General features: G+C 57.8%; 1 protein-coding gene across 2 annotated transcripts; it reads right to left on the minus strand.

The window, feature by feature from the left end:
* Positions 1 to 1,755: 1,755 nt before the first annotated feature.
* Positions 1,756 to 23,829, minus strand: PCDH1 (protocadherin 1). 2 transcript variants are annotated; one of them, XM_065874724.1, is made up of 5 exons: positions 23,790 to 23,829; positions 14,845 to 15,707; positions 9,689 to 11,884; positions 4,364 to 4,583; positions 1,756 to 2,150 (listed from the first exon to the last, which is right to left on the minus strand). In XM_065874724.1, the coding sequence occupies exons 1-5, from the start codon at positions 23,827 to 23,829 to the stop codon at positions 1,756 to 1,758; spliced, it is 3,714 nt and encodes a 1,237-aa protein (XP_065730796.1). The 2 variants fall into 2 exon arrangements, with proteins under 2 accessions (XP_065730796.1, XP_065730797.1); XM_065874725.1 differs by lacking the exons at positions 1,756 to 2,150; positions 4,364 to 4,583; positions 23,790 to 23,829 and having other exon boundaries at positions 9,605 to 11,884; positions 14,845 to 15,087; positions 15,124 to 15,681.
* Between the last annotated feature and the right edge of the window lie 419 nt (positions 23,830 to 24,248).

The raw sequence follows: 24,248 nt of genomic DNA on the forward strand, positions 1-24,248 counted from the left end.
CAGCCCCCTGGCTTTCAGGGGTGGAGGTGGGGTCTCTGGGGTTACAGGAGCCAAGACTCCAGCAGCACAGCTCCCAAAGGCACCAGACGACCCAGCAGCCTGTACCCACCCCTCCCACCCTCGGGCCGCCCCCGCAAGCTTAGACTAAGTCAAGCAAGGGCCATACCCTGAGTCTCCAGCCTCCCAGCCTGGGCCCCTGGGGAGCCGGAGAGGTATGGGCCAAGGCAGTGGGGGTTTGTGGAAGGAAGAGGGGCTGAGGCTTTGCGATGGCCACAGTGGGAGATGGGGCCTCTGCAGGATGCCCCTCACACCCTGGCCCCCTGAGGTGAAGAAAAGAATCCCACCTCATCATGGCTGACTGGGCTTCTCTGCCCCCCGATCCCCCCACGCCACGGGACCCCTGACCCTGGCAAAGGGAAGCCCAACTGGAAGAAGGGGGCCTGGAGCCCAGGGTGCCCTGAGGCAGCCCTTCCCACCCCCTGAGATCAAGGCAATGGTGGTTTTACAGGCTGACGGGTCAGTCATGGCAGGGGCTTGGGGGGGGGGTGCAGAGCAGAGAGGGGGCAGGGTGCAGGTACCCCCCATTGGGGGCAGCAACCAGCCACCCCCTGAGCAAACCTTCCTGCTCCCAACTCACCCAACCAGGCCAGAGGCACAGTCTCCCCACCCCCGGCCAGCTGCCCCCCACAGCCTCAGGGCCCCTCCGTGATGCTCGTCTGGATGTGGGGGCCAGCCTGAGCGGGGATACCCCCCACCCCAGGGCACAGCGCAACAGTTCCAAAAAAATAGAGATTTGTATTCTTAAAAAAAATTAAATAAAAGCCCAGCTCTGCTGATAGGCGAGTGTTTCCCCCATCCCCACCCCCACCCCCCTTGTTTCCCTGGCCTGCACCCCCATCCTGCCACAGCCCCAGGGGTATTTACAACATGGAACAATAGAGGCCTGGGGTGGGGGGCACTGCGGCAGGGAAGAGGGGGCGCAGGGCAGGTCTCCCCCCAGAGGGGCCCCCCCAAGACAACACAACATCAACAAGAAAAGTTGCAAATCAGGCAGAAATGGGGACGTCATTCCAAGGTCCTTATATACAGACACTGCATGACCAGTGGGAAGCCGGGGGGTGGGGGGGTGGGGGGGGGGCCCGGATGGGACCAGGCATGGGCGTGCGGCAGGCAGGTGGGCCAGCCCAGGAGCAGTATAGGAAGACAAGGCCTCCGCCCCACTCCCACCGCCATCCCACCCCACCTTTGGTAACAACAGCCCTTCAGGGAGCCCCTGGCGGTCAAGAGTTTCCTCTGGGAGTTCCCAGGGAGAGGGGCTCCCCAGTTCAGCCCTGCTGCAGGGCTGGAATGGGGGCGTCCTATGCCCGCCCTGGTTGGCCATGCGGGGCACAATGAGTTAAAAGTGTGCTGCCCACCCTTGACTCTGCCATCTGCCCAAAGTGAGGGGGTGATCCCTGGAAGTCGAGGAACCGGAGCCTAGTCATTGTAGAGGAGCCCTCTTGGGCATCAGCTGGGGGGAGCCCCATAAAGGGGAAGAGGGGGCTCCCTAGGGTTTGGGGGCTGAAGTGAGGGAAGAAGACCTGGACCCTGCATGGGGGAAGGGCCAGCGTGGTCATGAGGCCAGTAACCCCCCCCACTCAGGGCCCTGGCCAGGAAGTCCACGCTGGAGGGGTCAGGAGCAGGGGCCCTGGCATGGGCCCACCTGGGAGCTGGCCGGTGGCTGGGGAAGGGATGGCCGGCCGGCCAGAAGGGGGCTCACAGGTAGATCTCGCGCTTGGCCGTCTGGGCAGATGCCGGTGTGGCTGCAGGTGGGAAGTCCGAGGTCTGGGTCAGGGGGATTTCCTCCAAGGTGGCCGAGTCCTTGCAGGAATCATGGCTACTGTGGGAGAAGGCACTGTAGGAGGGCAGGAGGCGCACGGGGGCCGTTTTGGTGTTCCGGTCTTCCGGGGGGCTGGGGCTGCCGGCGCCCGCGGGCTCCTGCCCTCCTCGGTCCTGGTAAGGCACGAAGGTGGAGAGTTTGAGGGCGCTGCTCTTGGTCCGGCGGCTGGGAGACGACTGGCCAGGCATCCAGCACGTGTCGGAGTGGCCAAACTCGCTGCATTCCCGGGTACATGTGCCCGTCATGGCGACGTCAGGCAAAGGGCGCAGGTCTGCAGGGGAGAGCCGGGAGGATGGTCCTCAGGCAGGGCAGCCTCGCAGAGCTCTGCTCCACGGCCTTCCACCAGCGCCTCCATGCCGCCTTGGAACAGGGGTGCACGCCCCTTCCTGCCCACTGAGCTCACAGGCACACACACCCTCAAATAGACACACACCCTCCCACCATCCACCGCAATAGACACACACCCTCCCACCATCCACCGCATGCGTGCTCTCTCACACACACACAATCTGTCCTTAAATAGACACATTCTTTCCATCCTCACCCACCCTCCAGCTCTCCTCTCACACATCCACCATATCTGCCCTCAGACAGGTGCACACACACCCCGTCTACACACTCCATCATCTATCTCCAGACAGGCTGAAACATGCACATTTACCCTCAGATAGGGGTGAGGAAACCCCCATCCTCATTAAAGACACAATCTCTTTCTCTCTCTACTGCTCTCTCTCTCCTCTTTCTCTCTCTCTCTCTCTCTCTCTCTCACACACACACACACACACACACACACACACACACACTCCTACCCTCAGATAGGTGTGGACACACAAATCTACACCAGGCATCTCTATCCTCAGACAAAGGTGGGCACATGCCTCCCTTCTGAGCCCCCTCCAGCCTCACCATGCTCCCAGTTGCCCTGGGACCCCACCCCACACCAGCATAGCAAGGCCCTGCTACAAAGCCAGGGGTTTGCGTAGAAGCACACACTCACATATCCACAAGCACACTCATGCAGCCCCTCCCCGCCTCACTCCGGCCCCTACACCACCCACCACCCCCCCTGGCCTTGCCCCGCTCCCTGCCCAGAACACCCATGGGAACAGAAGTTGGCTGTCTGACATCAGCAGTAGCCAGTGTGGTTGCTGGGCAGCGGGGGTCTCCATGGGAATGTCTGGGCCTTGAGTACTTCCTCTCACAGTTGCCCCTGTCCCGCCCTCGCTTGGGGACAGTACCAGGCGGTGCTCCCCCCTCCAGGGATGTGACTGAGCGGCACCACCTGGGTTGGGGACTCCCCTGGCACCACCCTCCCTGGCTTGGCCTCCTGCCAGTGCAAGGTGAGGAGGGGACAGCTCTGTTGTTAACCCCTCCGGGGCTCTTCAGTTCAGGGCAGAGTGGGGGGACCCAACGTGGCACGGAGCAGAGCACGGGCACTGGGTGGGCGGGGCTGGGTGCTGGGCCGAGTCCCACAGACCCCAGACCCCAGAGCAGCTCCCACATACCTGGCAGTCCACCTCAGGGCCTGCTCCGGCTAGCCGGCTCTGCGCGGGCACAAAAAGGACGAGACGGGCGTGAGATCGCACATGGATGGGCAGGGTGGGGATGGAGGGCACTCTGAGACCTGGGGCCTGGGAGGTTAGACAAGAGCCCTGGGCCCGAGGGGTGAGGTGTGGAACTTTTCATCTTGTGGCGGGCTGGGGGAGTTTGGACTGAGGGAGGGGATGAGATCTGAGGAAAGCTCTAAGCTGGAGAGTCTTTCTATCCCAAGGGGAAGCTGATTTAGTCTCCCCACCACGGGCCACCAGAGGTGCCTTCACGCACACACACGCACTACACACGTACATTCTGACAACACGCCCCCCATCCGTTCCCATGCTGACCTCTGCTCCAGCCCAGATCTCACGTCTGCCATCACCCTCCAAGCCCCTCCCACACAAGCCTTTCCCCTCCCGGGGCCTCCCCACTCCTTCTCCTCAGCCAAACCCTCTCCTGCTCCTCCCGACAGGGGATCATCACACCCTTCTCTGGGCTCCTCATAGCATCCAGGGTCCCTTCCCTTTTCTCAAGGCCCTCTGAGCTCTCATTATCTCAGGATCCCCTCAAAGTTCCCTCACCACTACCTGAGCCCTCTGGCCCCCATTCTCAGGGTCTCTGTTCCCAGGAAGCAGAATAAAGCCGTGCTGAATTCAAAGTCTCTGGAGTCAGAGATGCCTGGGTTTGAATCCCTCCCAGCTCTGTCACTTCCTGTATATGACTTTGGGTAAGTGACTCAACCTCTCTGAGCCTCCGTTTCCCCCACTGTAAAGGGGGCACAATAAAGTCCTCAGATCAGAGAGCGGTTGTGAAGGGTAAATGAATACATACCAGAAAGCACTCAGCACAGTGTTTACTGCTGAATGCACGAGAGCTCAAGAGACGGAGGCTATCTCTAAGGTCTCGTCATCACTCACAGGCTTCTACTCATTCCTGGGGGCCCCTCACCGTTCTCGGGGTGCTCCATCTCTCCTATGCTGCCGTCGGGGGTGGTGCGCTCATAGTGATCCTCAGGCAGAGCCAGGGGACCGAGTCGGGGCCCCGAGGAGGACTTGCTGGACGGCGTCTCAGACTCCTCCAGGCCGCTGTCGTAGTAACTGTGCTGGGACGGGTCCTGCAGCTCCTGCGCCTGGCTGGTGGCGGAGAAGGTGACTCGGCGGTGAGGTAACTGCAGGGAGAGGGAGTGTCACTGCCGGCCGGCCTGCGCCACGGGGCCACCACCGCACCGGGCTACAGCCCCAGCCAAGCCCACCCCCAGAGCTCCTAGCCCTCTAGGCCTCAACAGCAACCAGGAAGAGGCCCAGCCCCCTAGCACAGCAGAACCCCCCAGAAAGCAGAGACCTTAATAGAGGACTGCCCCTTGATTCTAGGTCAGCTCCCCGGACAGCCAGGACCACGCACTGGAAGTCCCAACACAGCACAGGCCCCAGTGTTATGATAGCTCCCAGGCCAGCACAATAAGCTTAATCCAGTACAACCACTTGTTAGAGCACAGCTTCCCTCTGGCACAGCCTCTGTTTAATTCCAGACAGCCAACACCAAAACAGCACAACACCAGCCAACTTCCCTAATTCCAGCATAGCCTCTAAACACCAGCAAGCCTCCAGTTTTTACAACAGCTCCCTAAAAGCAGGACAGACTCCTAATTCCAAAACAGCTCACCAATACCAGAACAGTTCCCTGATTTCCAAATAGCACCCTCCAGACTCCAGCTCCTCACCTGTCTCATTGCTCTGTTAACTTCTCATTGCCTCCATCCAGTGGGGTGCTAACCTCTTTCTGATCTTCTGTTCCTCACCCCTGGTCTGTAATGCCATAGGCAGGACTCCCTGCTGAGTCCCCACCCACCCAGGTGCCCACTGCGTTCCCCTTCAGAGAGGCCTGGGAGTGGAAAAAGGTGGGAGGGAAGAGGGAAGGGGAGCCTGATGACAAACCAGGGCACCTTGGGGGTGGGGTAGCAGAACAGTGGGAACTCCCCAGTCCTCCAGATCAGGAAACAGTATTAACTGGAGAGGGCAGGGCCCAGGAGGACCTGGGCATAGGGGGAGGGGCCCAGCATCCATCAGGGATTCGGAAGGTTGGCTTCTTCGAATGGAGACTCCTTCTAGGAAAGAGGAAGGAGCTTCCGGGAGGGACCGCTGGCTTGGTAGAGCCAGGATTTAGGAGCTTGGAGCAGGGACTGGGGTGGAGGGAGGGCAACAGTGACAGGCTGCTGCTCCCAGACAGCAGCCCTGCCTGCCTGCCATGGGTTGACGATCATGCCAGGAACCTGGCAACCTCAGCTTGGCACTCGGTACAACCAACCCATCCCCCAAACACCCACCTGGGACCACCACTGGTTCTCCTGCCAACTGGAAATTAGAAGTTGTGGAGGGTGCAGACCCGGGCCCCTGGGGGCCAGGGGTGGGAGCAGCCCGGCCCCAGGGCCCTGCTGACAAGTCTCCAGGCTCCTTCTAATCCTCTAAGACCTTGTGGTGCTTTGTCTTTAAAACTCTCAATAGGAGGTTCTCAAGATGGCCAGAGGAGGGTGTCCCAGGTTTGCAGACCCACCCTCCTGATACCCTACACAATTTCCGTGCCATCCAAGGCAGCTGGGGTAAGGGAGGCTGTCAGCACAGGGAGCGTTGGAGCCGCCTTCCCACCTTGGCTCCCACCCCACCTTCAGGCATAGGCAACCCTTCTGGAGATCCACGTTGGGATCCAAAACACCGAAAGGTCTGGGTGATGACAGACAAGATCCCCAAAACTGACCTGATACTTGGGGCTGGGAGGATGTAAAGGAGCACGTCCACCTGGTGATGGAGTGAATAGGTTCCAGGAGGGTCTGGGAGGCACAGGGCAGTCTGGCTGTTGGGTGTTTTCCTTTCCAGTTTTCTTTAAGACATTAGCCAGCAGCCCTCCCTCCCTGCAGAACCTGTGCCTGGTAATCCAAGGCTTCAGTCCTGCCTCCTAGGCACATCACTTGGTCTTTTTCCTATGATTCTTTTCTGTAAAATGGAGGGTTGGGTCATACTCAACACTAAATATTCCCTATCATTCTATGACTATCAAATCTTAAAAAGCCTAGATCCAAAATCTCTCTCAGACCCTAGTCCAGAAGTTCGAGACCCTTGCTGGTTATTTCCAATCGGCCGTCCCTATGGACCCTTCTGATTCAACATGCCTGAAACCAAATTCTTTTTCTTTACTCAGCTTCTGCATGGGCAATGATCTCATCATCCTACCACCCAGATTCAGAAGGATGATATCTATCTGGGGATCCTGGTAGCTCTCCACTCGCTCCCCATCCCTATCCCATATCCAATTATCCCTTGAGTCCTGTGGGTCATTTCTCCAGGAGGTCAGCCTGGTCCATCCATCCATCACGCCCTTTTCTACCATCCTTGCTCAGACCTTAGAGGTGCAGTCCTGTACCTTCACCTCTACCCACCTTAAATCCAAAATACACTCCAGTAAACTCTCTAAAACTCAGTTCATCCAAAACTCATGAGCTTTCGGGGCCTCCCACTTCTTCTTAAGGAACTTTTGGCAAAGCACCTATGTCCTCTACAACCTACAGTCTTCCAGTCTCCTGTCTCAGCTCCCTCCTATACCCTCCACTCCAGCCAGAATCCCCTTTCTGCCCTCCCCCTGCCTCCAACTTGGTCACGCTCACTCCCGCCTCACCTCGGGATCGGCTCAGCCTCCCGTCCAACTCCAGCTCCTCACTTTATGAAGAGCCAGCTCAGGGTTCTCATTCCCCTCCCAGAAGCCCACCCCCATGTCCTATGCACGTTTTCCCATACTATGTGCCTCAAAGAAAGGGAGGGGGCACCATGGTCAAATAAATTTGGAAAACCCAGAGTTACACCAAGTTTAACAGGTTTTCCCTTCTTGCAGGCTTTGCAGAGCCTTTAATAGGTTAATGTGAACTTAGTCCTGGAACCCCTTCTTTATAGCATAACGGAAAACAGCAGACTCTGGCAATCAGATTTCCTGATGATTTGTGTTTGAATTTGACTCCATCGCTAACTAGTTTTCACTTCTGGAAAATGACCTGCATCACAAAGAGTTATGAGCAGTGGATGAGCTAATTCACATAAAATGCTCAGCATGGTACGTTGCACCTGGTAAGGACTCAAAAAAATGGAAGCAAGTAGTGGCAGAAGTGGTAGAACAAGTTGGGAAAAGCTTTAATATATGGCACTTCTCACTTGGTGAGAATCGACACCACGATTCTCAACTGCCTCATCTTGTTACTTGTATGTCTTGTAGAAATATGACCATTTTTTCCTCAAGGTCTAATACCATGCTGAGCACACAGTAGGGATTCAGCCTATGTGTTTTAATGATGACACTGGTGGTGTGGTTTTGTTGTGTTTGAATGTTCAGTGTGGCTCCACGGATGGGTTGGACTGGAGCCGAGTAAGGGATAATCCCTCAGACCTTGAGAAAGAAAGAGATTAAGGAGCTAAAGGAACAGAAGAAAGAGAGAGGCGGTGGCAGCAAGGAGAGGAACAAAAGAGAAAGAATGATTGGTCAGGAGCTGCTGGAGGTGACCCTAGAGATGCTTATTTGTCCAAGGGAAATGCGATGAAACCAGATTTCACTTCCCCATGCACCACTCCTCCAAAGCCCCTAGGAGTTTTTACTTCGGGGGTACCCCGGGGCATTGGGGAGTTTGTGGACGGAATCAGAGTAGAGAGCTGACACCCTGGACCTCCTGGGAGTGTCTCAAGCCTCTTCAGTCGCCATGGAGACAGGTAGCCTCTGGCCTCAGAGACTCCCCCAGGACCTGAGGCCCCTCACCCAGACTTTAACCTCCTCCTCAGGCACAGCCAGAGACAGGGCAGACCCAGGAGAGCAAGAAGTGAGAGACGGAGAGAGAGAGAGTGAGTGAGAGCTAGCAGCTCAGGGTGGCCAGAGCAAGGAGCCGAAGGAAGGGAAGGGAGGGGGCCGGATAGGGCGCCTCAGCCCTGGTCAGCAGTGGGGATACAGAGCAGGTCAGTCAATAGCACTGGGGGATATCCTCCCCTCTCCCTGGGCCCTCCCTCCCGGCAGCCCAGACTGGTGACCATGGTGGGAAGACACAGGGCAGAGCAGGCTAATTGCTGGGTGTTGAGCGGTATTGGGATGAAGAGGCTGGGAAAAGGACTTGGGAAGATCTTACCTCGAGGGAAGGTGCCTGGTATAATTAAGAGGTTCTCTGCCTTCACCTGAGGCAGCCAGGCTGCACTCCACCCCCACCAGCTGCTCTGGTCTGAGCTCTGTTGCGAGATGCTCCGATGTGCACAAATGGGAAAGGTCAAGTCTCAGCCAGCAGAGAAAAGGGCAGGACTTGGGTGCATCTCCATCCGCTTTCTTGGTAAAGGGTGCCATTCCCAGGGAGGTCTCACAAACATGAGGGAAGGGGACACTGCTGGACAGCTCCATTTGAAGCCTGCTCAGAAAGCACTTCCCCCAATCATGGACATGGTCATGGTGGGGCGGCGGGGGGGACCTGGTCAATTAAGATAGGGTTGGGGCAGAGGGGCAGGTCTGGGACGGGGGAAGGGACAAAGAGCAGGGATGGGGAAAGTGAGGCAGGACATCGGACAAAGGGCTGTTTCCAGTCTCTCTCGCTCCTTCTCTCAGTTCCAGGAAAATAAGAAGCCAAAACTCCAAAAATAGAGAACTTTATTATCAGGGTGAAGTGTCTGGGGCTGGGGGAGGGGAACTGGGGCCCAGCCCCAAGAGTCTGGGGTGGGGAAGAGGGTGACACACAGTACACAGAGAAGGCACAAGTGGGGAGGCCCCCTTCCCTGACAGAGCGTCCACCTGGTTACCCACCAGGTCCCCAGGTCTCCCCCTTTCCCCTCTAGAGAAGCACCCATGGCTGGTCTCGGACACAGACCCACGTCTGTAGGAGACTTCTTCTCCATTTCCCTCCCCGCTTCTGCCTCCAAACCCTTCTGCTCACCTACCCATCAGTCCCCACCTGCAGGACCCAGCGGGTGGTCCAGTGTCCCAGGATGTGACAAGTCACAGGCCTCTCCCAGCGCGGAGGGGGGCGGGACACGGAGCACACCCTCAGTTTGCATTCGGCCCGACCCTCCAAGCCTGGGTGAGGCAGCAGGGTCATCAGTGGTCCCAGCATCCCCCGATCTTTGGCTCCACCTCCCACCACTGACTTGGGCTGGTGAGCACGGCAGGCCCGAGACACCAGCTCTGTTACTCCCACACCTCGGTCCAGATGGCCCCGTGGTAGGGGTGGGGTGGGGGCCGGGGTATGCTGAGCTGCAAGGGCTGGCCTACCTGCTTGCTGGGGTATTTGGGGGGGTTGGTGCGGTAGCTGTAGTCGGAGTACTGCTCAGAGCCCGTGGACGTCGTGTCCCCAGTGCCTACGAAAGTGTTGGCTGGTGGCAGGTCCTGCACCACCTGGTGCTTCTTGGAGGCGGAGGGTGACTGGGGCTGCAGCTGGATGGAAGGCAGTGGGGAATTAGAGCGATAGTGGCGGCCGAGGTCAGGGCTGCCTGGTGGGTAGTTGAGGGGCAGGTGGATGCGGGGGCTGTCCCCAGGGGCATCGCTCATCAGGTTGAACTTGAGGGATTTCTGCAGCCCGGCCTCATCCTCGTCCTCCACCGGCTTCACGGGCTTGGGAGATTTGCTCTTCTTGCCCTTGCTTTTGTTTCCCTTGGAAACTTTGCTGCTGGGCTTGGGGGCATACAGGTCCTTGGTCTCCTTCTTGCCAGCCTGGTAGCCACTCTTGGCCTCCCGTTGCCGGCAGTAGCGCACGAGCACGGCCAGGGCGATGAGCAAGGCCACGGCCACGACACCCGCCACCACGCCAAACAGGATGTTGCTGCGCTGCTTGGAGCGCTCGTATTCCGGATCCCCAGCAATGTCGATGTCCAGCGGCGTGTCCAGGCTGTGGCCCAGCAGGGTCTCCAGCAGGGTGCGGTTGGCCAGGGTGTCATTGACATACAAGTGGACCAAGGCTGTGCCATAGCGAGGGGGCTTGCCGCGGTCAGTGACCTTCACCACTAAGCGGTGCAGCCCATGGTGGCGCCGCTCAATCTCCTTTTCCAGGGTGATGGCACCGGAATGTGACCCAATCTGGAAGAGTCCGTAAGGGTTGCCACCGGCGATGCTATAGGTCAGCTCAGCGTTGACACCAGAGTCAATGTCCTCAGCTGTCACCTGGCTGACCGTCTCACCCAGACGGGTCTGGGGGGTCAGCAGCCGGTGGGAGGTGTTGGAAGGGGCGGTGATAAAGGGTGCATTGTCATTCTCATCCAGCACGTTGATGGTGACGCCAACGTAAGCCGAGCGAGGTGGGACGCCGCCGTCCACCGCCTTCAGCTGGAAGGTATAGGTGCTTTGCTGCTCCCGATCGAAGCTCAGGCTGGAGAGGATGGTGCCCGTGCCGTTCTGGATAACAAAATCACCATTGTCCTGCTCCACCGTGAGCCGCACCCGGGCGTTCTCCCCCTTGTCCCCATCAATGACCGTCACCATGCCCACTGGACTCAGCGCCGGCATGTTCTCCATCACTGAGAAGTTGTAGCCACTCAGCATAAACTTGGGGTCATTGTCATTGCAGTCCAGCACGTTGACGAGGACGGTGGCTGTGCCTTGGAGGCTGGGGCTGCCCCGGTCGGCTGCCACCACCTTCAACTCGTAGCTTTCCCTCTGTTCCCTATCAAGGGATGTCTTCACCCGGATCTCTCCAGTCTCAGGTGAGATGGTGAAGAGGCCCTTGGCAGCCGGCTCAGGCTCCAGAGAGTAAACCAGCTCAGCATTGGAGCCCGAGTCGGCATCACTGGCAGTGACCTCAGCGACCACTTCACCTGGCTTGTTGTTTTCTGGGAAGGCGACCTCAGTGACACTCTGGGTGAAGACAGGTGCATTGTCATTGACATCCACCACCTGCACCTTGAGGGAGTTGGTGCTCGAGAGAGGGGGGTTGCCAGAGTCCACGGCCACAATCTCAATGGTGTAGTCTTTGACCTTCTCATAGTCGAGCGGGGTGGTGGTCTGCAGGAAGTACTTCTTCTTGCTGTCACTTCCCGTCTCACTGGCCTGGCGGAGCTGGAAGGGCACGTCACCTGCCACCACACAGGTGACAGCTGCGTTTTCTCCCTCATCTCGGTCAGATACCTGCACCAGGGCCACAGCTGTCTCTTCTGCCACGTCCTCTGAGATGTTAGCCATCCCGTCTTGGTGAGTCACCAGCCCTATGCCCCGGATCTCAATGGTGGGGGCATTGTCGTTCACGTCCTTCACGGTCACCACCACTTGGGCTCGGGCACTCTTGGGGTTGGTGCCTCGGTCCTTGGCAAGCACCGAGAAGCGCAGGGTGCTTAGGTCCTCACGGTCCACGGGGCCCTGCACAGTGATAAGTCCCGTGTTCCTGTCCAGTCTCAGAAGACGCCTCACAACCTCGGGCACCTGGTGGAACGTGTAGTCGATCTCTGCGTTGGCACCTTGGTCAGAGTCATTGGCCTTCACCTACAGGGCAGGGGGAAAAAACAAGGAAAACGGGGCTGGGTTAGTTTGGCGATAAATTAAGCGACACATTTCTGCCCTTCCAACGAGCACGGCAGACGCAACTAATCTAACAAGGCACCCTTTCCAAAAGCAGCACATGCATGCCCTGCCCTTTTCCCAATCCTGACACTTTGGCATATATTACTGATCTTTTCCCCTGAAGAGCACAGATACAGCCCACAAATCCTCAGTGGTGCTACAAGCTACTGCTAGAGATGGGACAGGGCAGAACTGAACTCTACTTATCACTCCTATACTAGTCCACCCAAATACGGGGATGAGGATCCAATTAGCAGCTAGGGCAGCCCTTCCACCCAATTAAACTGGCCTTCAAACCCTTCTGAAGAGCTGGAAAGGTGTGAGTAGTAGAGATGGTGTGTATGCGTGACATACGTGTGCAACATGCATGCATGCACACACAAGTGTTGTGATTGTGTGAGAAGGTATGTTTATGCACGTGTCTACTGGCACACGAATGGAGACCCACGTGCCCCTCTGGAGGCCACAGGTGAGGGGATTTCTTTTTTGAAAGGGGCCAGGTAGGGATGTGGGTCAGAGGGAGCCCGCCCGCCAGGCCAGGTCACTACACTCTGTCAAAACTGGGGAAACCTGTTTCATCTCTCTTCCCCTCCCATGGCTGGCGCTGGCTAGGCATCAACTTGAGGAATCCAGCCGAGCCTGCGGCCAGGAGGGAGGGGCTGGTGCAGCCCACAGAGCCTGCTGGCAGCGGGCTGGGCTCCCAGCATCACACAATGAACTGTCTGTCCCTTTGCAGTGGGCGCATCCTTCCACGCCAAGGCCGACACACACTCGGCCCAAGTCTATACAAACATGGGTGGTAATGGGGCAACAGGAGCCAGGTGGGAATGGTCATGAGGTAGCACTGGTCAGGGAGCAACAAGAGGGATGGAGTTAGGTCACAGCCCAACAGAATGTGATGGCAGTACGGGCGGGGGCGGGGGCGGGGGAGGAGGGGGTAGGGGGTAGACAGGATAGGCGCCACTTGGCAGAGTCTCTGGGGAGCAGAGCAAGAGTCCTAGGTTCAAATCCCAGCTCTGCCACTTCCCAACTATGAGGCCTTGGGCCAATTATTTAACATCCTCAAGCCTCAGTCTACAAATGTGTAAAATGGGGATAATAATAGAACCTACTTAATGGGGTTGTGGTGAGGATTAGATGGGATGATAAGTGTAAAAATGCCTAACACTGCCTGGCACATGGCAAGTGCTCCCTAAATAGCATTTATCCCTCTTTTTCTCCATCCAGCTCTGAAAATCGGTACTGACACAGTATTGGGCATTGCACCTAGCAGGGCCTCAGGCCACTGCTAGTCTCCTTTCCTTCCCATCAGGATTTTTTTGTCAGTGAAAACACTGGTGAGCTACCTGGTCTCTGCTCACCCCCCTAATGGTTTCTCCTCGCCCCTCCATCCCCCTGTTCCCCCAGTCTGTCACCAACTTTTACATTATGATCCCCACTGTCTCCCTGTCTCTAGACTGGTCACCCACCTCCTTGTCTGCCTCTCTTGCCATCTCACCTCTCTGTCTCTGTCTCTGAGTCTTGACTTCTGTCTCTCTTTCCCTCCCATCTTGCTCAGTTCTCCTTCTGCCTCTTTCCCACTGCTGGCTCTCTCCCAATCCTCTCTTTTCTGCTCTGTCTACCCGTAGCCTCGTCTCTGCCCCATTCTCCTGCGTCATCCCACTTCCCAGCTCTTACACACATGGGCTCTGAAGCCAAACTGTTGGATGTGGCCAAGGTGGAATCTGAACACATCAGGTGGGGGTTACCAGGCAAGTTTCCTAATCTCTGTGGGCTCAGTTCCCCATCTGCAAAATGGGGATAATGCTTACATTGTACTGTGGAGATTAAATGATATAATACACATAATGTACTCAGAACAGTACCTGGCACCTAGGCTATGATTATTCGCCATCCCCGACTGTCTGTCTCCCTTTTCTTTCTCAGTCTCTCTTCTACAGGTTCCAGTCCACCAGCCTCTAAAAAAAGGCCAAAACTCCTCCCCGTGCCCTGCTTCAGCTTGAGGACTTGGGATGAAGGGTTTCCCAGGACGGGTAATGGTGCGCCCTCCTCAGCTTCCTCATACCAAAGACAGACAGCTTCAGCCCATGGGGAAGGAGAAAGGAGCTGGGGCTGGCAGGAGGCCAGGGCTGAGATGACAGTGGGAGATACGCCCACCTGTCTGCAGGGACGCTTTCTTTGCTCTCTCCCAGGCCCTGACCCCACCAAGCTGCCCAGCTCCTGGGGCAGTTCCCATCGAGAGGGGTGTTGAGAGCTTCAGCAGAGGCCACCGACCCCCCCCTACTGTGCCCAGCACCCCACACCCATGGGTACCCTGTGCCTAGGGGAGGAGGTGGGTGTATAGACATCTGCGTACAGTTTTCTAGAATTCTGAGGACTCACCTGGCTAAAATGATCTCTTGTGACTGTCAGGGATGGGCAAAGCAAGGCTCTGTCCTCCAGCCTCAGGAAACTCGCATGTGGCTAAAGGGCCCCTGGTTGGGAAGACATTCTCATCTCTGGAGAGATTCTACTTGGACAAAAGGCGGTTCACTTGTTCCAGCTCAGCTCACTTGGCTGGGGAGAAGGATATCATTTGACTTGGGAGGGGGTTTCACTTTGCAGAGGTTTCTCCAGCTTGAGTCTGCCTCGGGGATGGGGGGATCACTGTTCATATGCTATGTCACTGTCACCTGAATAGCTTGACAGAGGAAAGTAAATCCCCTGCTGGGGTGTGGTGGACTTGTGGGAAGGTCTCACCAGGCGGGGGCTGGGGAAAAAGAGATCTCACCACAACATCTTGGCCATCTTGCCCTTAAGTGAAGGGAACTCTCACGAGGTTGGGGTAGGCTCCCATTTCTAAATGTGGGTCACCCTGACAGTTAGATGGAGGGGCCTCTCACCTGGATGACTGAGTGTCCTATGGGGCTGTTCTCAGACAGCTCAGCCTCGTAGGACGGCCGCTCGAACTTGGGGGCATTGTCATTGGTGTCGAGCACAGTGACTCGCAGCAGGGCGCTGCTGGCGCGTGGGGGGTTGCCGCCATCCTGCACCTTGATAGTGAGGTCGTAAGAGTCCAAGCGCTCCCGGTCCAGGTTGCCCATCACGATGAGCTGCGGCTGCTTTCCGTCCTGGTCCTCTGCCACCTGCAGCTTAAATAGCCCCTGGGCCTCGGGCCCCACCTGCAGCTCATAGGATGCCACACCGTTGGGGCCAGCATCGCGGTCTGAAGCCACTGGGATGGAGAAGAGTGAGCCGTTGTTGGTGTTCTCGGGGATGGGCAGCGTGATGACTGGTGAGGCGAAGTTGGGCGTGTTGTCATTGATGTCCTGGACCTCTATCTGGCCCTCTAGCAGCCGGGGGCTGCCATTCTGCACGAGGTCCGTGATAGACACCTCAAACTCCAGGATGCAGGGCTCACCAGGGAGCTGGTTCTGGCATTCTCGGAGCCCCTCGCGGTCGATAGAGGTCTCCGTGGTAAAGATGTCGCCTGTCTTGCCATCCACCCGCAGGTACGGGGCGCCTACTTCTAGTTTGTATAGGTGGCCCACGTCTGGAAAACCATAATCGGCTGCGAGGCTCCCAATGAGGGTGTTGGGCGGTTGTTCCTCTGGCACCTTGTACACCACCCGAGTGGCGTGGCCTGGGGATGGAGCTAGCAGCAGCAGAAGTGCCAGCAGCAAGGCAGGCGGCAGCAACCGTTGCCCCCCAGGGCCTGGGCTGCGCCTCAGGGACCCCATCCGGGCAGGCTCCAGAATCAGGAGGGCTGTACGCGAGGGAGACAAAACAGGGGGTCAGCTGGGAGGAGGGCCCAGGCCCTGAGGGCTGCCCAGAGCCAGCCCCCGACTCCCCCTCTGCCACCTACACACTGATCTCCCAGGAGAGATCTGCCCTAGTACAGAACCCAGAACCCTGAGTCTCACCCACAGCTGGTGTAGCAGCGGTGTCTGCCCCAGCTGGAGGAGCAGGTCTAGAGCAGTTCCTGCCCAAGGAACGCCCTGACCCACCTGACACTCCCTCCCTCCCTCCCTCCCTCCCTGCTCTCTACTCTGTGCTTTGCCCAACACCTCCTTCTCAGCAGCATCCTGCCATAGTCACCCATGCTAATTACCCTGATACTGAGATAGGGAGAGACAGCAAGTGGAAGGGCGAGACCAGGAGCAACTCCCCCACCCCCCACACACACACATACAAGGTAGGAGAGAGACGCAGGTACCCTCACGTTCCCCAGACCCCGGATCATCAGCTGCCCACACTGAGGGCCACTCACATTGGCTGCAGGGAGAAGGGATGATGTCACGTTCCTCTCCCTTCTGAGATGCCAAGTCAGTGTACGCACAGGAGGTAGGACATCTCAGATCCCTTTCTCCTGGCAGTAATCACCCTAGTGCCCAATGTCCCCGCCCTCATGAAGGGCCAGCTTGGACTGGGCACCAATCAAGGCTTGAAAACGGTTAGGGCTGTGGAGTAGGTGTTAGCCCTCCCCGACCCCCTTCCAAACAAACATGCCCCTGGGCACTCACACCTGTGTGTACACACACAGTTCCCGGGGCTCCTCTACCCTCCCTCTCCACCAGGGTGGGGGACGGTGGCGGGGAGGAGAGACACGGGCAGGTATGTGGAAGAAGAGAGTAGACGTCAAGACTGGGGTCAGGACTGTGGTCAGAGCTGACTAGCCCTGGAATTGGCATTGGGAGCTGCCCCAGCCTATCCTTAGCAACTAGGAGCCCAGCAGGTCTAACTGGGACAGAGCTGCCAATAACACCAGCAGCCTTGCCCTGACCGCTCACTCCCCATACCCCTGCTCAGTCTCTCAGTGAACATCTGGCCCCTCCCCCGCTTAATCGGCCCAGTCCCATCTCAGACCTGCCTCTCCCCGCCCACCGCCAAATCCTTCCAGTTAGAGCCCTGTATGCCCCAGCCAACCGCAAGCTGCACCGCCCTCACCACGAGAGCCTGCTTCTTCTGCCCATCTCCCCCAGCTTTGAGCTGTGCCGCAGCAGACCCCAGCCAGACCCACCAGCTAAGTCCCAGTCTTGACTCCCTCCTCCTCTCCAGCACTACCAGGACCACGGCCAGCCCTTCTATTCAAATCCAGAATCTTCAGCCCAGTATTTTCAGCAGAGGCTCAGGCTCAATCTTCCTTCCCTAGCTCCTGGAGTATGTGCCCCATACCTGGAAATCCCACCCCAGGCCCTGTCACAGGCCACACCCACCCCACTGAAGGCAGGTTCTGGTCACCCAGGAAGCCTTCCCAGGCCTCTTCAGCCCTCGGTGACCTCTCCTTCCTCCAACTGACAGCCACTTATTGTGTGTCTCAATCCCATGGCAATGAATCACTGTGCAGCCTGGGACACCGCCCGCCCGTGTTGTTCAGTCCCAGTTATTGTGCGCTTATTCCTTGTGTTCTCTGCACTTACTCCTCTCCAAGCATCCCGAAGGAAGGGACAGGGCTCCCTACACTCATCCCCCAGCCCCCACCCATTCACCTTCACAGAGCTGGGCATACTACAGGTGCTCATTCATGCATTCAGTGAGCGTTTATTGGGCACTTACAACATTCCAGGTGCTATCCTGGGCAGTGGGACACAGCGGCGAACAAGACAGATGCAGTCTGTCGCTGTGGAGCTGACAGTGGTTCTAGCTCAAGGACTATTTGTCACTTTTGTTGGGCTGTACCCATTTGACAGATGTAAGGCAGCAGGGTGGAGAAGAGCAGGGAATGTGACATCAGACAGTCTGAGGCAAACCCCAGCTGCCCACTTTCTGACTGCGTGAGCTGGAGCAATTGACTTAGAGCCTCAGTTTCCTTATCTGTAAAATGGGGATAATACTACCTCTTTCCTAGGGAGTTTGAGATCATGTGGGCTAAACGCCTAGCACAGTGAGTATTCAACAAATGCTCCCTCAAAGCACTCACAATTGTAGTTAGGTAGCTGTTTGGGAAATAACTTGTGAATTGTTTCTCTTTCCTATAAGACTGTGAGTGGAGACTGGGAGAGCCTCTGCTTTGTTTACTCCTACATCCTCAGGGCCTTGCCCTGGACCCTGCACACTGTAGGTACTCAGTAACAGCTCATGAATGACTGAGATTATTTCACCTCTCAGGCTTAGCCTATCCTGGAACTTTCTGTATGGTCACTGCTTGTTTTCTTGCCCAATTTCCCTACTCCACTGAGAACTCCCTGGGGTCTGATTTAATCCTTCTCTGTGTAGGTCCCTAGCAGACTCTCAGCAAATGGTCATTGAATGCAGATTCCTTACACAAGCACAGCCCCTCCCTGGTCACTCCTCGCACTAATAGGCTCAACGCCGGTGAGGCTGTTATCAGATTAGTGTGTGTGTTAGCTCTCAGCTGCAATCTTAATCTCTTTAAAGGAGGGAGGAATTTATCTGATGCTCTATTTGGATCCACCCTCCAGCCATTTCCCCTCTCTCCGCATGGACCTGGCACTGGGCTTATCTTACCAACAAGCCTCAACCCAAACACACCTGTCTCCAAAGAACCTCATTCCCTTCTGGGCGCCTAATCCTGCCCTCCCTTGCACAGCACACACACAACATGGGATCACTGTGAGCACCGATTCCGTGCAGAAGTCTTGGCAGGGTGGGGGTTACTTGGGAGTTACCCTAAACATGACGAAGAGGAGAAATAAAGCAGTGCCGGCCTGCCTCCACTCACTCCCTCCAGATCAACGGTTTGTAACCTTTTTGGGTCACATTCCCCTTTATGTATTTTATGAAACCACACTGCAGATTTTTCCAAGAAAAATGAACACTCACAAATTTTGGCTACAAATTCAGAGGTCCATGGTCTGGCACCGTCAGGGTGACTTTCATTTGTAGCCGCTCTAAGAGCTACAGATTAAGCACTGACCTTGGGGGCTTCCTTCCCCATCTTGGGTCACAACCAGGGGCTCTAACCCCTCAGGCCTTCCAGGCAGCACAAACATAGCATGCTTGTGACACATTCCCCCCCAACCCCCCTCCCCACGCCTGCCCCCTAACTCTCATACACATTCTCTCACTCATCCTGTCACCCTTAGGGGTCAGGAAAGGATTGTGGCATCTAACTTCTGAGTTGGGAAGAAAACCAAAAGGGAATATCCAAGGCAAGCAAGGTTGGGGGCGGGGAGGGGGCGCGGTTTCCTGGGAGGAAGGTGGAATTTGGGGGGGGAAATGGGGTTGGGGGAGGGTTGCCCAGAGTAGGTTGCCCAATAAGAGCTGAAGAGAGTTTAGGCTCTTTTAAGCACCTGGAGAGTTCCTTTAAAATGAGTATTATCTGGCTCCACCCTTAGGAATTCTGATTCTGGAAGAGGGACCTGGAGAAACCCCCAGGCAGCAAGGTGGAGGCAGCAAGGGTCAGGAACCTTTTGGGAACAACTTTGAGGTACTCTAGGTCTTTGGAGTTAAGAAAGAAGCATAAATTCTATTATCATCACCTTTATTATCATCATCCCTCTCCTCACCATCATCATCAACCCAACTAACACTCCCCGAGAGATTTTACTCCATTTACATCCATTTCCCATCTAACCCTCCCAACCCGCTGAAATGGGTACTAGTTATTATTAATTTATGGCTCCCCATAATACAGATGATAAAACTGAGGCTCAAAAATAATAATTGCCTTAGGTCACAGAAGTAGTAAGCGGAAGAGTTGGGATTTGAGAAATAAGAATGCCTCCTCACTGAGTTGGGAAAAGGCTGGATGGGGGAAGGCAAATCAGTGGTTGCTATGTACCACCCCTGCCACCCCCCCCCCGCCCCCGCCAACACACACACACAGACACACACACACACACACAAAATCCCTGGGCTGCCAAACCTGCAGGGCAAGGAGTGAATGAGAAAGAGAGAGCCTAGGGTTCAAGGTCCAAAGAAACCCAGGCCTCCCAGGATGCAGAGAGAGAGACAGAACAGCCAGGAGTGGCAGTGAGGCAGCCTTTCCTACCCCCTGCTCCCACCCGCCATCCCTGAACTTTGTCCTGGTGGTTGGCTGCTGGGAGTCATTAGTCCCAGATGGCAGCCTTTGAAACGATTAGTGCCTTATCTGCCCTTCCCTAGGCATTGGCTGCCTTCCCAGCAGGGGTGTCCCCACCTCCACCTAACGACACTGGGCACCCAGGACCCTGAGAAGCCAGAGCCTCAGTAGGGACAGTGACTCATTCTTCTCAGGCCAGAGGAGCACAGTGAGGTGTGAGGGGGCAGAGTCCAGGGAAGGGCAAGGAAAACGCCATCTGTGTCAACATCTGGGGAGGAAGGAGAACAGTGCTGAGGGTTCACCTGGAACCTTCATTGACAGTCCACCTCGGGGACCAGGGGCCATTTCCTGCTGAATGCTGTGGCCAGAGAGGAAACACACAGGGGCAGACATCACTGTCCCAGAGGCCAGGTCAGCCCTGACCCTCACTCCTGCACTGTTACACAACAGTCACCACCACTGTGGGCACAAAACACCAAGGGACACAGCAAACATCTGGGAGAGGAGGGTAAGCAAGCTGGGCTGTGTGGGGTGGAGCTGTTCAGAGGCTTCCCACAGTGAATAAGTGCACAGCCCTCAGCTCCTCTCCCTTCTTTTTCACAACCCTCTGTTAGCCTCTGCAGGGTTTCCAGGCACCTGCATTCTTGAGTCAGACTGTCGGGGTTCAAACCCTGGTTCCACCACTTCCTAGCTGTGTGACCTTGGCCAAGTGACTTCACCTCTCTGAACATATTTCCATATTGTGAAATGGAAATAATCCTGCCTCTTGAAGTTATTTGGGAGGATTAAATGAGAGCCGATGCATTAAGGTCTATTACGTTGTAAAGGACAGATAGCTTTCCGTCACCGAAGACAGCACTTTATTTCCAACATCAGGCAAACAGTAGGCGCTCATTGGTTCAATAAATAAATGAGCCAATCCCCTGCCAGTTGGGAAGACCTATGAAGGCAAGGGTGGTGTCTGTCTTACTACAGTACTGCATCCTCATCACCCACCATGGGCCCTAGCAGACAGTAGGTGCTCAATACATGGTTGGAAGAATCTCTCTCTGCGGCACCAACTATCCTCTCTCACGGTAGGGGCAGACCTCACCCGTATCAGAAGGGCCTCCTCCTTTCCCATCTCCTCTCCCCCCCAGCCTTGACTCCTGCTCAGCTCCTCCCCCACCCTTGCAGACCTTCTCCTGACCCTTCCACCCACACTCCGCGGCAGTTAGCTCACTATCTCTACCTAGCCCAGCTCCCCTGACCAAGTAGCCACAGCAGCAGCCCGTCTTCCAGGAGGACACCTTACCAGCAAGACCCCCCTTTCCAGCTGAAATCCCTTTTGGAACTGGGGATTGGGTGGGAGGGAAGGGAATAAACTAAATGCAGCCAGAACTGACACCGGACCTGCTCCCCTACCACCCCACCCCTGGCAGTCTCTGGAGGCCCCTCTCATCTCTCTCTCCTCGATTCCACAACATCCCCTGGTCTGGTCGTAATTACACATTTCAATCCTCCCAGACCGCCACGTCAAGAAAGTAACACCCCTCCACCCCACACACACCTAGACCTCTGGGCTGTCACAAACACCTTCTGCGCGCTCTCCTTCCTGGCAGCTACCAAGGGTTGGCCCAGAGCAGGTAATGGAAGGCTCTCGGCGTTTTCCGGCACGACGTCCTGGACTCTGCCGGCCGGGGCAGACCTCAGCCTACACCGCCGCGGTCAGCGGGCGCTCCCCGTACACCTCCTGCGCGCGGGGTATCTCCTCCCAGAGGACGCGGGAGAGTGTGTCGGGGGAGGTGGGACGGCGGCCGTTCTCCGCCAGCCTCCGGCTCGGCCGGCCCCACCCCACCCCCACCCCTCAGCAGGGAGACGCCGGGCCTTCCCGAGCTCAGGGCGAGGCGCGAGCGCGGCGCGGTGAGAACGCGCCTCACCGGCGTGTCCCTGGTGCCCCCAGCCCCAGGGGCCGCCGCGGGGACTCCCTCCTCCTCCGCCTCTCGGGCCTCAGCCTAGGGACCCCCGCAAGCCGGTGTCGTCTAGAGCCGCGCAGCGGGCGCAGTGAGGGGGCGGGGAGGGAGCCAGCGCCGGAATCACAAAGCAGCGAGCCCGGCCCGGAGGAGAAATTCTCGTAAAACGGACCCTCTAGCGGAAAAAGGAGGCTTTGCCCCACTCTCAATCGTCAAAGACCTCAAAGCAGCCCCGAATATCTCCTGCTAGAAGGAGTGGTCTCCGACCACTGCTGAAAAACTGAGGCCAGAAGTCTGGGCTCCCGAGGGTAGCTGGGGGGAAGGGGTGCGAGTCCTTCTCGCCTGCCAGTTGTGCTCCTGCGCGTGCCGCGCGCGTGCCCTCCTGGTCCCAGGGCCTTGCCCGCACACACGACTCTGGCCTGCAGCCCGGACCCGGCGGAGAGGACGCCCAGGTGTGAGAAGGACACAGGTGTGTGGGCCCCAGGTGTGCTGGGGATCCAGGTGGTTTGGAGAACGAAGCTAAATGGTCCGAAGAGGGTCGCAAACACCGCCCAAGGCTTGCACCCTCTGCAAAGGGACCTAGGGCCCTGGAGCTCCGGGGAGGAGGGGTTGGCGCGGCCTGCCAGGTCCAGCTCGTTCCGGGAATTCCCGGCCGGCCGGCCCCGGAGTGGGGGTGGGGAGGCGCCAGCGGGGAAGCAGGTCCGGCCAGCCCCTAGGGTTCCCGCTGGGCCGAAGTTTACACTCACTGTACGGCCGCTAAGGGGAAACGGGCTCTAGGGGCTCTCCGGGTGGCCCGGCGGCTTCCCCTGACGGAATCTGGCCTCCGAGGGTGAGGGACAGAGCGTGTGTGTTTGTGTGTATACGCTGCAAGGTGTAATGTGACACTGTTGGTGGAAGGTGTGTGTGACACCCAGTGTTAAGATGTGTGCAGCAGCAGATTCCGTGTTTGTGACCGTGAGGCGCTGCTGTGGGTGCCACTTGCTGTGTTAGGGCGTGTGCCGTCAAGGAGTGTGCTGAAACACTGGGTTCTGTGTTTATGGGTGCAGTCGAGGGGTGCAAGCGAGACATGTGTTGTGTACCTGTGTTCTGGCCAAGGAGTGTAACATAATTTATGTTAGGGTGTGTGCCTTAAAGGAATATGTGTGTGCGGGGCTGGGTTTTGAGTGTTCATCTGGCGAACTGTGGCCGTGACACTCGTATGTGAGGGCATGAGATTGCGTTTGTGTGTCCATGTCGCCGAACGTCACCCCCGGTTGTGTTTTGTTGCTTTGTATCGCCACGGGTTGTGTGTCCGTGCTGCTGAGCGTGCAGAAGCTGAAGCAGATTCTAAGCTACAGACGGTGCCCCAGTGGGCGCTGGTGTGCGGGAGGTATGCCTGTGTGCACATATGTATGTATGTGTGTACATATGTCCGTGGTCTGGCCCTCCGGGTGCCCGCGGGGAGCTGGAAGCGCCTGAGTGATCCGAGCTGGTCGCCCAACAAGTGTGTGTGTGTGTGTGTGTGTGTGTGCGCGCGCGCGCGCGCGCGTTGTGAATGAGGGTCCTTGCTTGCTACATCCTCGGGGACGGCCCCCCTTCGAACTGGGGGCTGCGGGCTTGCCCCAGGCCATCTCCATCCCTCGCGCGGCTGGAGCCCCCCCTATCCCCGCAGCTCCAAGCGCTCCGGGGTGCAGGGCGCCCAGGCTGGAGCCCAGTCCAGCACCCGCTCTCCTCGCTCGGCTATTTGCGGCGGACCTTGGAGGCCAGGGTGCCCCAGCCGCAACCCCAACCGCCCCCACCTCAGCCCCGGCGCGCTGAGCACCGACCGGGCCCCCGTGGCCTCGCTCGGCCGAGCGCCCCTCCCTCGACTCCCGCCGGCCATGGCCGCTCCCGGCCGGGAGCCACCACCGCCTCCACCGCCACCGATCCTTACCCGCCTCTGGGCAGCGCAGGCCGCGGGCCCTGCAGTCCATGAGCCGCCACCGGCCCCGGCCCGGGCTGCGGCTCGGCACGGCACGGCTCTGGCTGGCGCTGCGGTTCAGGCTCGGCTCCGGATGGCTTTGGGCACAGCAGCCCCGGCGGCTTCGCGTCCGCGCCGCGCTCCCGCTCCCCGAGTGTGTGAGGCGGCGGTGGTGGCGGCAGCGGTGGCGGAGCCAACGGCGAACGGAGAGCACAGCCGGGCCCGCCCCCTCCCTCCCGCCCCCTCCCTCCCCCTCCCTCCTGGCCCGCCCGCCTGCCTCCCTCCCGCCTCCCTGCCCCCTCCCCCGCCCAACACGGCCGGGAGGTGGAGCTCGGGACCGCTCTCGTCCTGCTGGGAGGGGACCCCAGCACCGCTCCCCAAAGCCAGGACCCCTTTGGCTATCTCTCCCCTACCCGAGGCCCGTATACACAG

This window comes from Phocoena phocoena, chromosome 3 (assembly GCF_963924675.1).
Source record: "Phocoena phocoena chromosome 3, mPhoPho1.1, whole genome shotgun sequence".
Lineage (NCBI taxonomy): Eukaryota > Metazoa > Chordata > Mammalia > Artiodactyla > Phocoenidae > Phocoena > Phocoena phocoena.